General features: G+C 56.7%; 1 protein-coding gene across 1 annotated transcript; it reads right to left on the minus strand.

Annotated features, from left to right (window-relative positions):
• Nucleotides 1–792: 792 nt before the first annotated feature.
• Nucleotides 793–11369, minus strand: DNMT3L (DNA methyltransferase 3 like; the record flags this gene model as incomplete). Its single annotated transcript, XM_081079625.1, is given in 14 exon segments — nucleotides 793–815; nucleotides 818–957; nucleotides 2672–2733; nucleotides 3067–3206; nucleotides 3531–3606; nucleotides 5137–5225; nucleotides 6374–6461; nucleotides 8458–8629; nucleotides 9488–9600; nucleotides 9681–9760; nucleotides 10396–10440; nucleotides 10714–10894; nucleotides 10976–11085; nucleotides 11219–11369. Coding segments are annotated over 14 exon segments (1470 nt in total).
• Nucleotides 11370–16145: the final 4776 nt, after the last annotated feature.

The following is a 16145-nucleotide window of genomic DNA, read 5'->3' on the forward strand; positions in this document are numbered from 1 at the left end:
ATACCACTAATGGCACCAGCGCTGGACCTGCGGGTCTCCAGGTCTCACTGTCATGCCCAGGACAAGTTGAGTGTTTCATGCTCTAAGTCTAGACCCCTTTGGGGGTTCCTGGCTAATCTGGAAAAATCCCTCTGGGATTCACTCCATGTGTGTGGAAGGCGGCTCCGTCAACGGTCTAGCCCAGTGTGAGCAGGAAGGTCACACACTTTGCAGGTGGGGCGACCTTGGCCTCTGCGCCTCTTCTCCGTCCGTTCTCCCTGTGCTCACGCCCCAAATTCTGTGCTGTGCAGAGGTTTGAGGTGTCCCGTGTGGCTGTCATGAGGCTGACTGGTGTTAACTGTCACAGCTATTGTGTGACGGCTTCACTCCGTGCACATACAGAGCTCGTGGGACACGTGCTTGTAAAAGTATTTCTTGCTTGTCTGTCTCACCCACCCCCCTAAGCCCCACAGAATATAGGCTGTGCTTACACATCAAAACACCAAAAACGACCAACAACTCTCGTCAAAGATGTATGTTTAACTTCTCAGCCGGCACACAAACATTTCAGCAGCACACTACACACCGTGACATCAGGACGTTGTCCATGGTTTGACGCCAGGCACTTCACCCCCTCCCTTGGAAGGGTGTGGGTGGGCCAGACCCAAAGGGCGGGTGGGTCTGTGGCAGCCATGGGAAGTCCACAGTCATGCAACTAAAATAATAATTTGAAGAGGAGAAAAGAGACATCAGGAATGTTGTTTTTGTTCTAAGAAAAGTCTTTTTTTTTTCTTTCACAGTATAATGACTCATTTATAAAGGGGAAGTGAGTTCACTGAAAAATACTTGAAATATTCTCTCAGGGGGAGAAAACAATTCTTCACCAGCTTGGCTGGCCCCGGGGTGGGGGACTTTGCTCTTTGCCTGTCCCAGGCCAGCAGGGACAATTCCTCTTGAGGCACCAGGGCCGAATGCCTGCTGCAAAGGAGAGAGGAAGCAGTGACCAGTGGTGCACCACGTGTCCCCAGGCCAGGGAGGACAGCGGGCGCGGAGGGCCGAAGGCTGGCTGGTGTGTCTAGCCAGACAGTGTGGAGGTCTCTGTTAAACGTCCTTAGAAGAGCCCAGAACATCCATGTCCAGGGCAGTCGGGGACAAGATGGTCCCCACACCTTCCGCCTCCCTCAGGGAGGAGCTGGTCCTGCGAGAAGCAGGCTGAGAGAGGCCTCAAGGACAGACCCTTGGCCCAGCTGGATGGGTCCCCTTTTCAGTGAGAAGCAGCCATCATGGAGCAAACCCACAGAGAAGAAGGGGCAGCACTAGGGCAAAGGCTGGACAAACCACATTGCGCATCATTCCCAACGCATTCTGATACCCCCAAGACCCAGAACAGTCAGAGCACATCCCCAACGGTCCTGTGGTGGCCCGTGCTTCAGGCCCTACATGTGGAGTGGGTGGCTGAGGAGAGCATGGAACCCCAACTTGCAATTTGATGTAACTTATGGGACTCAAGGCCCTATGGACATGGCACCCGGCAGCCCCATCTCATGCTCCCAGGTACCCAATTGGAGTCAGGGGACATTCCTGGGTTTCCTTTGAGAGGTGAAGACCACACATGAGGCGGCAGAAACAAGCAGGTGTCCCTCACTGGCACCGCCTGCACCACCTGGGGCAGCTGCCCAGCATCTCAGCAGGAAGTCTGCTTCCCGTAAGCCTGGGTCTCTGTCCTCACTAGTAAGACAGCAGGCACCTGAAGGGCAACCGCCCTTCATTTCTGAAAACCAAGTGGGGGTGGTGGGGGGTGCTGGTCGGCAGTGGAGGACGGCACACGTATGGGGCTGTCCACAGAATGACCATCCAGGCCTCCACGGAGATAGTATCCTGGAAAGCTGCCTCACCTCAGCCCTACGTGTCACAGATCCCAGGTGTGGGCCTGGCAAGGGGGCCTGTGGGTGGGTGGGAAGAGGCTCCAGAAGGTCACCGTGGGGAGGAGATGGGGCCCAGCTGTCCATGGTTCACACAGGACCGTGCTGGGTGGGGTACAGGGGGAGAAGTCGGCCAGCCCCTGAAGGCCGGGGTGACAGGGTCAGGGACAGTGAGACAGAGCCAGGGCAGATGTCCCAGAGCAGAAAGGCTTCCTGAGGCGTGGGGTTGGCTGAACCCAGAGGCTGAGGGTGTGGGGGGCAGTCTGTTCATGAGAATGGACAGTCAGAGAATGTCCAGCGGCCAAGGAGGGGGACACAAGAAGGCCAAGGCCAGGCATTCAGACAGAGAAGTACTGTGCAGCCATAGTGTACTGTGGGTGTGAGCGAGTGTGCGGGCAGTGTGCGTGGCTTGTGTCAGTGAGTATGGATGAGTGTAGGCGGGCTGTGTTCCATGAAGCTGGGAGGGGTGCCAGGCCCGGGGACCCGTGGCCCTGTGGCTGGTGGCCAGGGGGTGGGGCTTTTTTGTCAGGACGCAGGGAAGCCTGCAGAGTCCTGAGGTGAGGAGCTCATGACATCCGTGCAATCCTTGGGAGAAGGTCCCTGGAGTGCAGGGGCCCTCTTGCCCTGAGCGTGCCCGGAATTTGGGGGGTTGTCTCGTAGGCCCACCAGACACAGCCCCTGACCTGGGCACAGAGGCCACTGGGCATGGCTGGGCTCCCCGTCCCCAATGTCCCTGTACGTGCCCAAGGACTGGAGGGCAAGGGAAATACCTCCTCACCGCCGGGATGTTGCTCCAGACGAGTGCGGCGTCCTGGATGGTCACCGGGTCTGTCTGAGGGTGGGGACAGCGGTCGTGGGTCAGGGCGGCCTGACAGTGACCTCTGCCCCACAGTGCCCATGGGCCTCAGCCACTGTGTCTGTGTGCTGTGTAGTGTGCAGGTGTGTGCGTGTGCGCAGATGGGGAGCCCAGTGGAGGAGGATCCTGAGCGTAGCGTGAAGGGAAACTCTCCAAGGCCCTCCTGGCCCAGAGTGACCCTCACGGGCCCTGCAAACTGAACTCTGAGGCCTCAGGGGTCGGTAAGTGAGCTGCCACCCCCTGAAAGGGCCCGAGTGTCCCCGGGGAGGCCTGGCCAGGCCAGCACCCCGAGACTGCGCCTGCACGCACCTCCAGGAAGCGCGTGGCAACCGAGCGGTCGTCCTTGCTCAACAGCAGGTTGTCCACAAACATCCAGAAGAAGGGCTGTGGGCGGCCCTGCCGGGGCCTTGCGTACTGCAGGATGCGGTGGAACTGGAGCAGGTGCCAGCCTGGGGACCAAGCAGCCAGTGTGCTGGTCTGTCTGGCGGGCGCAGCGACGCAGGCCACAGGGCGGGCGGGTCTAGGGGCCCGGCTGGGGGTGACTTGGGAAGGGCGGGCCCCATCTGCCCACCAAGGTGTTTCTGCGTCATGGGGAGACGTGTCAGAAACCACCACAGTGTACTCGCTGAACATGGACAGTGCACGCCAGTGACCCACAAAAAAGCTGCTCTTTAAAAGTGCAAGCGATTTGCAATTTCCGCCGTCCCTGAGGAGGCTGGGGTGGGGGTGGGTGGAAGAGGGGGCCCGGGATAGGGAAGATGGTGCTCTCTTACCGGGTGGGCGGTCACAGGCCTGCCCCAGGTGTGGTGTGCAGCCATACACAAGGTCGAATGGGCCCCAGTGCTCCACCTGCAGGACACAGGGCCGGGGGGTGAGGGACTGGGGGCCACGCAGGACGTGGGCAGCCTGTCCCAGCAGCAGGCTCTGCGTGCCGAGCGGTGGCACCTTGTACCGCTAACCCCTGATTCACACCGAGGCTGACCCAGTCGGCTCGCAGGACCCCAGTGACATGGGCGGGCAGTGAGGCCCACTGGGTCAGACCCACCAGTGTCCCTGGTCACCCCCGGCCTCAGGGAACTCGTAGCTGGCTATCACCGTCTGAGGAGAGTCTGGCCTGCCTCCGAGCTGGGGATCCAAGGTGACTTGTTTGTAGCAGACATCACCCCACAGAGCCACTCCTGGGAAGGTGGGCACACGGACTCCCCTGGATTCATGCAGACTTAGTGTGTCGCAGGAAAAGACAGAATGTGTCCCATGACATGACAGCCAGCAGCTCACAGCTGGGTGCCGACTGTGAGGCCTCACGCTTCCTTTCGGAGCATGAGCAGTGCCCACACAGCGGCCAAGGTCAGCGGTCACTCCATGGCCGAGCTGGAGGTTGAGGAGACACGACCACTCAGTCGCCTGAACAGAAGCTGGAAAGGGAGCTCTCCAGTCACAGAAGTGGTCCAGTGCCCCTCTCCTGGGCCATGGACGTGAGGGACTCTGGTTAATGACAATTCTTGCCTGTGGCATTCTTCTTAAAAATGAAATTAGTGGAAAAACCTAAATACTGACTCCTGAGTGGACCCCTGCTGCTCCAAGTCAATTAACAAGGGCCTGCATGCCGAGTGAAACCCCCCAACCTCACATGCCCCTGCAGCATGTTCTCTGTGTCACAGCAGCTCCTGGTGGCATCTGGGCCCCCGTCTATCACAGCCTCCTGACTGCAGCAGAGGTACCGACAGGGAAGGAGGTGAGCATGGACTGGGGTCCAAGACACGCAAAATACAGTAAAATAAGACCAGGTCTTATATGCATTTTTGCTCCAAAAGATGCATTAGAGCTGATGGTCTGGCCAGGTCTTATTTTCGGGGAAACACGGTATTTGCTGTGAAAGCCCAAGCTGGGTGCTGGGGAGCCACTTTAGGCACTTCCTCCAAGGCCGCAATCCAAAATGGCCGGGACCAGCCTTCGAGGGAGCCAGGACATCTCATGGCTGTTCAAGGCCATTTTCAGTCAGCGCTTATCGATCTCAAGACGCAGCACTTTCACATTGGGGGAGGGCGGGCCTAAGCCCGTCTGGGCGGCACCCTCACACGTGGTGGCACTGGCACCTGGGGTCCACCAGATCGGACAGCAGGCTGGGCTGATCGCTCTGCTCTGGGCTGTGGGCAGCGTGGGCGCCACGAAAATGCCCCTATCGTCTCTCCCACCGTGAGGCGAACAGCCAGCGACAGTGCCAGCGGGCGCCAAGTCCTGCGAGACCCCCATGTCCGCCCTCGCTGAGGCCAGAGGGGTACAGCGTCCGGCTGCCCCACCCCCATCGCACAACAGCCCCCGAGGACCGTCTGCACATCTGCTATTATCTTGGCGTCTGGACAAACAGGCTGTACTTACGTCCCTCCGCATTATGTTGGTGACATCATCGAGATGTTTCAGTCTTCCTGTGCCAGAACCATCTTCCAAAAAGCCCAAACTCGTCAGCTCTGGGTAGGGAGAAATAAAGACACAGAAGGCCTAGTGTTGACTTTGACACCAAATGGAATCAAAAGGCCGACGACTGATCAGAAGACCCATCTGTCATTAAGGAGCAAACTTTGTCCTTACGTGTCGGAGGACCGAGGATGATGTCATTTGCTGTGTTAGAAGCCAAGTGAAAAAACTGCTTGAGTATAGATTTGAGAAAGGCAAGCAATTTGTTGTGAAACCAGCCTTCCTGGGCTGACGTCACCCTCTGGGTTAGGGAATCCGCAGGGTGGGTGGTAGAGCCCATGCTGATGTCACCCAGCCAGGCTGGGTGACACAGCAGGTGGGCTGCTGGAGCCCCGTATGGCCTTGACAGTCTGTTGCCTGGGGACAGGAAGCCGAGCCCACAAAGGACCTTACAAATCAGACTCAGGGGTGTGTCCTTGGCTGGAGATGAAGGCAGGGCAGCTGCAGCCTGACTCTGGGGCCCTTCAGCTCAAGAAGTGCCCCTCTGTGTGAGTCTCGGGCCCCTGTCCGTCCGTGACATGGTGTCTGAGGCTGCCGTGACCACACTGCACGGGCACGCAGCACAGTGCCAGAAGGGGGGCAGGTCCCCGATTCCACCTGGTACCAGACTAAGGGGTATTTTCACAGATTTTCCTCAAGTCTGCGGGGCTCAGAACAATCCATGGTTTCCAAAGGCACTAGCAGGTAGGATCCACCTGGGGTCCAGAGCGGTCAGGACGCCTGAGCCAGGCTGGAGTGCCGCAGGTAGCAGCCAGGGCCCGCTAGGAGTGAGGGTGCCAGGAGCCCCAGCAAGAGGGGCAGCCCTGCAAGGTGGCCTGGTGAGCAAAGGAGTCTGAAGTACGCTTGGTGCTCAGTGGCCATGGGCAGAAAGCCTGGCCACATGGCCCTCAGTAACAGGATTTCATATCTGCCATGTGCATTTTCTTTGCAAGGCCCATCTTCTGAAGATGTGAGCTCCAGCGCTCCTGCACGCCCCGCCCCCGGCCCCCTGGAAATGACCCTCAGCCCCAGCTGCCTGGAGCTGTCCCACTCAGCAACTGTGGTGCTGGGAACGTTGTAAACCCCACACACCCAGGGACCCTGTGGGTCTCACTCTCGGCAGGTGCAATCAGTGTGCGCCCTCTGGCATCACCGCACTCACCTTTCCTGATATCCCCAAAAAGGGACAATACCCGGACTGGCTCTCTCTTCCACGCAGGCACAATTTTATACATCTCAAGGGGACTCTCCTATAAAAAAACAAAAAGGCAGGACATTCTGAGGACGACTTGGTTATGGAGCCCCCTTCTGGCCAGCAGAGGCCTCTGTCTCTCTGATGAACAGACACACCTGGGAACCGGCCTGTCCCCAGCGCCACAAGAAGACCCCGCCTGCCCCCCGCCGGTCGTCTCAGTAAAGGGCAGCAGACCCAGAGGCTTTTCCCGAGCGTGGGGGAAGACAGTCCCATTCTGGGAGGAAACCTCGTGTTTCTTGGGGGAGAGCCCCACTTCTGGGGACACTGAAAGCAAGCAGCAGCGGGGTTCACCCCATTCATCTTCTTCCTGGGGGCTCTGAATGTGGCCAAGCTGCCTGGCACCTCTGAAAACTGCCAGCAGGAGGCCCTTCTCAGGCTGCAGACTGAGACCTACTGTGCCAAGAACCTGTGCCCGGCCCTCAGCCGTGAAGGAGCCACACTGAGGACCAAGGCCCCAGGGAGGCCTGTGGGTGATGCCCGTCAACCCCTCCCAGGACACACAAGGAGAGACTGGGTCGATCTACTTGGGAAACAGGCCCCCCGAGCCCATGCCTCCAGGAGGGAGCACTTGGGGGTCCCTGGCCTCCAGCAAACAAGACATCCAACTGCAACTACCACAGAGACTTGCAGGGGACCCCAGTCCGCCTGGGGCTCGAGAGATGGGACAGTGAGTGAATGATCAGGGGTTTCTGGAGGGCAGGAGGCAGGTGGCCATGGCTGACTAGAGGAGGTGGGAGGGGATGGTGGGCAGGGCCGCCCCGGCACAGCTCTGATGACACAGGGACGCACGTCCTTGTCCCTTGCTGCAGCTGCAGGAGCTGAGTGGAGCCCTCTGTGCCTGGCACTGGGCCAGCATCACCACCGTTTCTGAATGTCAACTCCATTTTCTTTCGAAGTGAAACTCCTGCATTGTGCAAGCACGGGTACCCTCCACACTGAGACAGCCGGTTTCTGCTACTAAATGGCCCCAGGAGAAGGCTCTCTAAGGAGCACACATGCCTCTTTCTCAAAAATCACCATCAAGACGCCTGCGAAAGTTGTCATGAACACGTCCACACTCCCAGCCTGTGTCAGGGAGGCTGGACGGCACACCCGCCTGTGTGCCCCAAGGGGGGCCGCCAGCAGTGCCATGCTGCAATCCCCAGAACCGGTCCTGGCCCTCGGGCCCTGCTGTTCTCTGCTTGCTCTCTGAGCGCTCACCCTCTGTCTTAGTTTCCTGGGGCAACCACAACAAATGGAAATAAACTGTGTGGCTTAAAACCACAAGTTTATTCAGAAGGCCTGATGCGTCGACAGGACTGGCTCCGTCTGGAGGCTTGCGAGGGGGCTCTGCCCCAGGCCTCTCGCCAGCTTCTCCAGGTGAGGTGCCCGCACTCTCTAGGCTCCAACCTCTCCCCCATCGTCACCTGCCCGTCCTCCCTCTGTCTGTCTCTGTCTCCCAATCTCCTGTCTTTTCTCTTATATGTCACCAGTCACAGCACGTCAGGCGCCCGGCCCACGATGACCACATAGCAAGACCTTTAATGCAACTGCATCTGCAAAGACCCTCTTTCCAAAACCGGTCATGTTCGCGGATACCAGGGGTGAGGACTTGGGCGGATCTTTTGGGGGACACAGTCCATCCCACGTCGATGAGCCCGTAGCTCCTGCCTGGCTCCTGGCCTTGACCTTTGTGAGGCCCCATATCCGTGCTGGCCGCCCAGGTGTCCACTCCCACTTGCTGAATTGACGGCACGCCTCTGCCAAGTCCCTCTCCTCCCTGCTACAAACGCCTCAGTCCCAGGCTTGGAATGAACAAAACCGCCATGCGCAAGTAATTCAAAACAGAGACCACGTGGTGGGGCCTGCTGTCAAAGAGAAAAACGAGAAACTGGTTTTGCTTCACATCTTTGTCGTGTACCAGGGCAGGTGGGCATTTTGCAGCTCGTGCGCAGAGGCAAGCCGCGAAGCTGGGCCCGCGGGCAGCTGTCCGTCCTCCAAGCGACCCTTACCGACTCCTGGTCGTACAAGGCCTTCAGCCGCCCGCGCCACTTGGGCCTCTGCCGCAGCAGCCCGCAGCAGGAGAAGGGCAGGCAAAGAAAGCACACCCAGTGACTCATGGCCTGGACCGTCCCCGCCGTCCCTGGGCCTGCCAGGGCGTCCACACAGTCGAAGCAGTAGCACCTGCAGTGAGGCAGAAAACCAGTGACTGAGGCAACACGGCGTCAGCCAGCCACCTGGGACACCGCTGGCTGTCTGCTGCAGAGAGAACCTGCCCCTTGCTTTGGCGCAGGCGATCGAAGCCACACCCGGGCTCGTGTGAAAAGACAAAGTACGCCATGTCCGTCAGCATCCCACAGGTGGGAAGGTGAGGCTGTGGACCAGGGAAGGGGTACCAGTCCCTCTTAGGGACTTAGAGAGACAGACACCAAGTGATGTGGGAAGACAGCAGGCTGTTTATGATAAATTTCAAAGAACCCCCTCAGCCAACTGTCTTCCCCCAACCTTGCAGCCTGTGGAAATAGTTAAGGTCTCCCAGCAAATTGAAATGCAGGATTACCCGCTGGCATGGGGGGGGAAGGAGAGAGGGGAGGTGGGGGCAGCTGTGGGGAAGAGGGAGGAGCCGCAAATATGAGGCTGGCCCGGGAGGACAGAAGGGGACGGGCCACGAATGGTGCTCACACTGGCATAAACCAGGGAATGAACGGTGCCTGCCAACCTGTCGCACCCCCACCCCAGCCCCTGGCGGTGACCCGCAGCCCCACGGGTGCAGGGCTTCCCTCATGCCCTACGTCCATCAGCTACGTCTCGGCATAACAATCACAGGAGGAAAAACTGAAAACACAAACCTTTGGACACCCCACCTACCATTGTCAAAGCTCTACACCAAGTGAAGTTTCTGAGATGGGAACTGAAAGCTTTGGAGAAAGCCCTCCTTTTGGGGGGAAGTCCCTTGCACTCCGGGATGCGTGGCTGACAAGGAGGGAAACTTCTTTGGCTCCTGGGCCCTCCCCCACCCCACCTGTGCGCTCCTCGCCTCACCGGGTGCAGTCGGGGTTTTCGCAGATGAGCAGTGTCTCTCCGGCACAGCAGATAGAGCAGTAGGACTGGTACCCATCATCATCGTACAAGAAGAAGCAGTCCAGGAACTTGTCCTTGGTGAGGGGCAAACACGACTGCTGCCTCCTCTGCTCCAAGAGAGGCCTCGACGAGCACCCTTCACCTTCCTGCTTACCTTGCACGGGGCACACATCCCTCCCTCAAACAGAGGGTGCTGGGTATGCACCTGGAAACTTCCACAGCAGATGCACAGGTCTACGGGGGACAGAGTGCAATGCATGTCACGACACCCTCAGAACGACCAGCTTGGGAATGAATTTAACAAAGGAAGTGCAAGACCCATACACTGAAAACCTCAAAACACCAATGAAAGAAACTAAAGATCTACATAAATGATAAGGTGTCCCGTGTTCATGGCTCAGAAGGCTAAACTGGCATCCCTCCCCACTGGCCCATACAGTGGGTTTGTTTGTTTGTTTGTTTGTTTGCAGAAATTGACAAGCCTATCCTAAAACGCACATGGAAAGGCAAGGAATCCAGGACAGGCAAGCCCGTAGAGAAAGAAAGTAGATCCATGATTGCCTAATGTTGAAAGAAAGAGGGTGGTAAAGAATGGAGAGTGACACAGCCCTGGTTTTTCTGGGGGGGCAGTGATAAAAATATCCTCAAATTAGATTGTGGGGATGGTGGTACAACTCTGAACATTCTGAACAACACTGCACTGCACACCTTAAGTGACGCCTCGGGGGCTGGGTAGTGGAGGGGACATGAGCAGGGCAGCTGCAGTGTCGCTGTCCCCTTCCGGGGATGGACGCCTGGGTGAGGCTGCCTTTCCTGAGCTGGCTGTCATCCCCCTTCACCTGGGCATGGGCCGGTGTGCGGCCGCTCACCTTCTATGTCTCGCTGGTTAACCTTTACTTCATATGCAATAAGATCTGGAAAAGAAAATTAAGAATTCGACCCTTTCTTCTGCCGATCTGCCATCTGACGGCCGAGAAGTCCGTCACAGTTGATTTTCTGAAGTCGCAGGAGCCGGAGGACCCCCAACATCCCCTCCCCTCTGCCTTTCCTGGCATGTTAAACATCCGAGCTTGGTGGGGGAAGCTCTGGCTGGGGCCCTCCTGGCCCTGCCAGGTGTCTGAATGATGTTGCCTCGGCCTGGGGTTGGCACCCTAAGTGATGGGTCCAGTATCTGAGTGAGCCCTCACCTCTGCGGAGCCCTGGTGAAGGGGGGCACGACAGCTCGCTGGAGCCCACCAGGATGACGTCCATGCTGCACTCTGCATCTGGGTCCAGGACTGACGCAGCCACCATGGGGACGCCACCCAGGAGACAGGACACCCATAAGCAGAGGGAGAAAATGGCCCCTCGGCCTCCGCCTGAGAGCCCCTGGCCCACAGCATGGGGGACGAAGCCGACCACCCAGCTTGGCCCCACCCACCTTCTACGCTGACACCCACTCTTCCCCACCTGGCAGGAAGGCTGATGGTCAGTGCCAACCTGGAGAGGGATCTCGGTGTGGCCCGTGTGTTGCCCCTCCCACCCGAGGACCCTGCCACAGTGTGAGGTCAGGGAGTCTTCTTTCCACAAAGGGGGGGGGGGCTGAGGAGCTGAGGCCCCCTGCAGCCCCTGACTCCATCTGCGTCCACCCGCAGCAGTGAGCCCCTCAGCCACCCCCTCCCACCGTGTCCCCCAGACCCTAGCCTGTGGTACCTCCTGCTGGGGCAGAAGGCTGGGGAGAAGCAGAAGGGGCCTCACTGATCTCACAGGGCGCCTGCCATGACTCCTCCAGGGACCTGGCCGGGTCAGGGTCCCAGCTGTCCAGGGGCTCCAGGCTCAGGGTCCCCGGGGAGGAGATGGCCATGGAACCAGGGGAAGGGTCCTCCCAGAAACCAGCAGGAAACACGTCAGGTGGAAGGACTGGGGGCCACTGGGGTGTGGGCGGCTGAGCAGCACTGCAGGAGGGGGCGCAGGGTTCCCCCAGACGTGCGGGGGCGGGCAGGGGTGGGGCAGAGTGTGCCGCCCTGCATGTGAGGGGGTGTTGGGTGGAAGGTGAAGGGGGTCAGTAGAGGGGTGCTGAGTGGGGGATGGAGTCGGGTGGGGGAGGGGCAGGACACTCAGGGGCGGGGCTTAGAGGGCTGTGCCTGGGGTGGGGGTGGGGCTCAAGGAGGAGGGGCAGGGGCCAGGCAGGGGGAGTTCATCAGGGGTTCAGGGGGGTGGGGGGGCGTCCACGGTGGGGGTGGAAGTGAGGGGTGAGGGAAAAGGAGCAAGGGGGTGTTTACTTCAGTGGAATGGGCCAAAGGGCATCAGTGGGAGTGGCGGAGGGAGGGCTTGGGAGGGGACTCAGGGCAGGGCCACTGGGCAGGGGCTGTACCCCAGGGCCAGATGCAGTGCTGGGCAAAGTGGGGGAGACCCCGGGGGATGAGCCCCTCCGTCCCCACCTGGGCGTGGGCTGGGCGGTGACTTCCCTGTGAGAAGTGCAGCGTGAGGTGAGGGGAGTAACTGGGCAGTGAGACACCTGCTCCGGGCGATCAAGGCCAGTATCAACAGTGAAGAGTCAGGTGGGCAGTAAGTGCCCTGGGTGGGATGTGGTTTCCCCAACAAACTGACCTTTACCGCTAACCAGGAGAACAGCACCGGAAAATTCCAGTACTCAAAACTGTCAAGGTCATGAAAAGCAGAAAAGTCTGAAACACCCATGGCCAAGAGGAGCCCAAGGAGAAATGATGATAAATGTCCAGTGGGACCCGGGAGAGGAAAAGGACATTAGGGGACAGTGAAGGAAACTCAACCAACTGGGGCTTATTTGCTTAGTTAATAATGTGTCAGCACTGGTTCATTAGTTCTAATAAACGTGTCAGACCACTAGATTTTATTAACAGGAAACTGTGTGGGGTTCTTGGAAACTCTGTACTAGCTTCGTAAATTTTCTGTAAATATAAAGCTGCTCTGAAACAGTTTTCCTTCAATATAGTGTCATTAACTGTAGTCATCATGATGCACATTACACCCCCAGGACTTATTTATTTCACAGCGGTGGTTTGTATCCTTTGGCCCTTTCTCCCTTTCTGCCCACCCCTCCACCCCACCTCTGGGAACCACTTATCTGTTCTCTGTATCTATGAGCTCAGGGTTTGGGGTATTTTTAGATTCCACAAATAAGTGAGATCATATGGTATTTGTCTCTCTCTGTCTGACTTATTTCGCATAACATAATATTCTCTAGTCCATCAATGTTGTCGCAAATGGTAAGATTTCATTCCTTCCATGGCTGAGTAATGTTCCATTGTATCCATGTACCACCTCTTCTTTATCCAGTCGTCTATTGATGGCTACTTAGGTTGCTTCCCTATCTTGGGTATTGTAAATAATACTGCAATGAACATAGAGATGAGTATATCTTTCCCAATTAGTGTTTTCATTTTCTTCAGATAACTACCCTAAAGTGGAACTGCTGAGTCATAAGGTAGTTCTAGTTCTAATTTTCTGAGGACCCTCCATACTGTTTTCCCTAGTGGCTGCACCAACTTACAGTCCCACCAACAATGCAGAGGGCTCCCTTTTCTCCACAGCCTCGCCAGCACTTGTTATCTCTTGTGTTTTTGATAACAGCCGTTCTGATAGGTGTGGTGATGCCTCATTGTGGTTTTGACTTGCATTTCCCTGACGATTAGTGATGTTGAGCATTTTTTCATGTGTCTGTTGGCCATCTGTGTGTCCTCTTTGGAAAAATGTCCATTCAGATCTTCTGCCCATTTTTAAATTGGATTGTTTGGGTTTTTTCCTATTGAGTTGTATGAGTTCTTTATATGTTTTGGGTATCAGCTTCTCGTCAGATACGTGATTTGCAAATATCTTCTTTTTAGGAGGTTGCCTTTTCATTTTGTTGATGGTTTCTTTACTGTGAGAAGCTTTTTAGTTTAATGTAATCCCACTTGTGTATTTTTGCTTTTGTTGCTTTTGCTTTTGGAGTCAGATTTTAAAAAATCATTACCAAGGCTTACACCAATGAGCTTACCACCTATTTTTTTCTCCTAGGAGTTTTATGGTTTCAGGTCTTACATTCAAGTCTTTAATCCATATTGCATGAGTTTTTCTGTGGTGTAAGATAGTGGTCCATTTTTATTTTTTTGCATGTGGCTGTCCAGTTTTCCCAACACCATTTACTGAAGAGATACCCTTCCCTGATGTATATTCCTGGCTGCTTTGTCGTAAATTAATTGATCACATGGGCATGGGTATGTTTCTGGGCTCTCTATTCTGTTCCATGGTCTCTGTGTGTGTTTATGCCTGTCCCATACTGTTTTGATTACTGTAGCCTTGTAGTATAATTTGAAATCGGGAAGTGTGATGCTTCCCGCTTTGTTGTTCTTTCTTAGGATGCTTTGGCTATTTGAGGTTTTTTATGGTTCCACACAAATTCTAGGATTGTTCCTCTATTTCTGTGAAAAATGCCGTTGGAACTTTGATAGGGATTGTATTAAATCTGTAGATGGCTTTGGGTAGTGTGGACATTATAACAATATTAATTCTTCCTACCCATGAGCATGGAATATTTATAATATATTCAAATATTTTAGAATACATATTTTAAATAGTTTGTTTAAAAAAAATTTTAAGTGGAAGGAAGAGAATATTGATGGCAACAGTGAAATCATTTTCCCCATTTTGAGTAAAATCATCTTGATTGCTTTCTCCTCCTCTTATTTAGCTTAGCTTTGTTTTTTTAAGGAGGACACCAGCTTAAAAATGATTACAGGGACCAGGTGTGATTGGGGTGCAGGCCCATCTGTCATCTGATGGGCTCCAGTGTCACCCCCCACCACTGCCCTTCCCTGTCTGTCGTTTCTGATGACAGAAGGGGGTGAATGTGGGTGTCCTACGGCCAGTTCCAGCTCCATGAAGAGACACTTTTCTCATGTTGGACCCGTGCAGCAGGGAGGGCAGCCTCGCAGGCAGGAGCTCCCGGCCCTGGCAGTGTGTGAGCGGGAGCTCACGGGAGGTTCCGCCCAGGGTGAGGTGACAAGCTCAGGTGTCACCTCAGGACGCTTCAGGTCGCTCCCAGGCAGGGGCCTTCCCATCAGAGTCTCAGGGTCCCTGTGTGCCCCACGGCAGTTTGGCAGAGACCAGTGCCGAGTGAAATGGGGGCAGAGGGGGCCCTGGGGGTTTGTAATAGGCCTCAGAGCAGCTGGTCTCCTGGTGACTGGCTCAGTTCCCAAGGCCACCACCAGGATCAGGCTCTGACATCCTCAGGCTGCTGTGCAAACCATGGGTCTTGGGCCCGGGGTGACCTTCTGGCTGCCTGTCCTCGGCAAACACCCCAGGAAGGCCTCAGACCACACACGTGGAGGGTCCCACACAGAACAAAGGGCAAGATCTAACAGCTTCTCCAGCTCCACAGGACCTGTTGCCGAGCGGCTGCCTCCCCGCACCCCGGCCCCCCTGCGCCCCGAGAGGCAGGCTCTGAAGCTTCTCGGGTGTATCCCAGCCTTCCCATGGCCAGGATGTCCTCGGGGATGGCGTGGGCGCCAGGAGGGCCTGCTGACACTCCCTCACGGCTGCAGTGAGCATGTGATTAGGTCCCACTGGGCCTGGTGGTCACCCTCAGATGACAACCTCTGCTGGTTGGCCTGATGAGTGACCCACAGCTCGGTTGGGTTCAGGTGCTGGTGGTCACCCAGCTGGGCCTGGGGTGGCCACGTTCAGCCAGGGTCCTGACCAGGTTGACCTGCTGGGCCGATGCTTGGGTCCTGGCAGTGGTGGCAGGCACCCCAGGCCACTTCAGCCCACCTGCTGTCCTTCGCATTCCTGCAGGATGGTCTGTGGGGCCCACACCCGGCAACTGGAAAGAGTTTTCCGGCAAATGAAGCAGAGAGGGGCCTGGCAGCCAGTGCTGCGATGTGCCTCAGCGGGAGCACATCTCAGCCCAGGGGGCAATGGGACCAGCATCCTGAAGCAGCCTCTGGGGAGTGACAGACACTGCAGCAGCAAGCAGCCTGGGCTCAGGGCTTCAGACACAGGCTGGTGTCCGGTCCTCCTGACCCTCACGTCCCGGGGCCCCTGTGGGGCGCACCTGCTGACGGGACAGCACCCGCCTCCGTCCGGAGCGTCTGGCCATGGCAAGGGAAGGGAACGCGGTGACTCACCCCAGTTTCATTGGCCAAATCAAGTCACGTGACCGCCTAAGGGTCGTGGGTGAGGAGGGCTCATGTTTTGTGATGTTTGCTGGGTTTGTTGCCCTAAATAAAGAAGAAAAGCCAGGCCAGCTCAAGAAGGTGAGTTTCCTGGGGAGGGGAGAGCAGAGAAATTGCCTCAGGACAAGCCACCAGCGAGCTGGGGGTGAGGCTGCGAGGGCTGGGGTGGGCTGTTTACGGGCAGGGGACGCAGAGAGCAGAGAGTTCACTAGTCAGTTAGAATAAAAACACACGGAGACCAGCCTTGGAAACATCCCAGCAGACAACCAGTTGAGTAACACAAAAGAGCTCAAGTTAGCCCACTTTCGGGAGCCGCCAAACCTGGATCACTTCCCGTTGGTGCCTCTGGCAAAACTTTCCAAGGTTGACTTAAGGCTCCTCTGACCAACGCCAGGGTTCAAGGAACACCCAGCGCTGTCAGCACTCTGAAAAGCAGGCATTCACCA

The sequence above is a fragment of the Rhinolophus hipposideros genome, assembly GCF_964194185.1.
Source record: "Rhinolophus hipposideros genome assembly, chromosome: 2".
Taxonomy (NCBI): Eukaryota; Metazoa; Chordata; class Mammalia; order Chiroptera; family Rhinolophidae; genus Rhinolophus; species Rhinolophus hipposideros.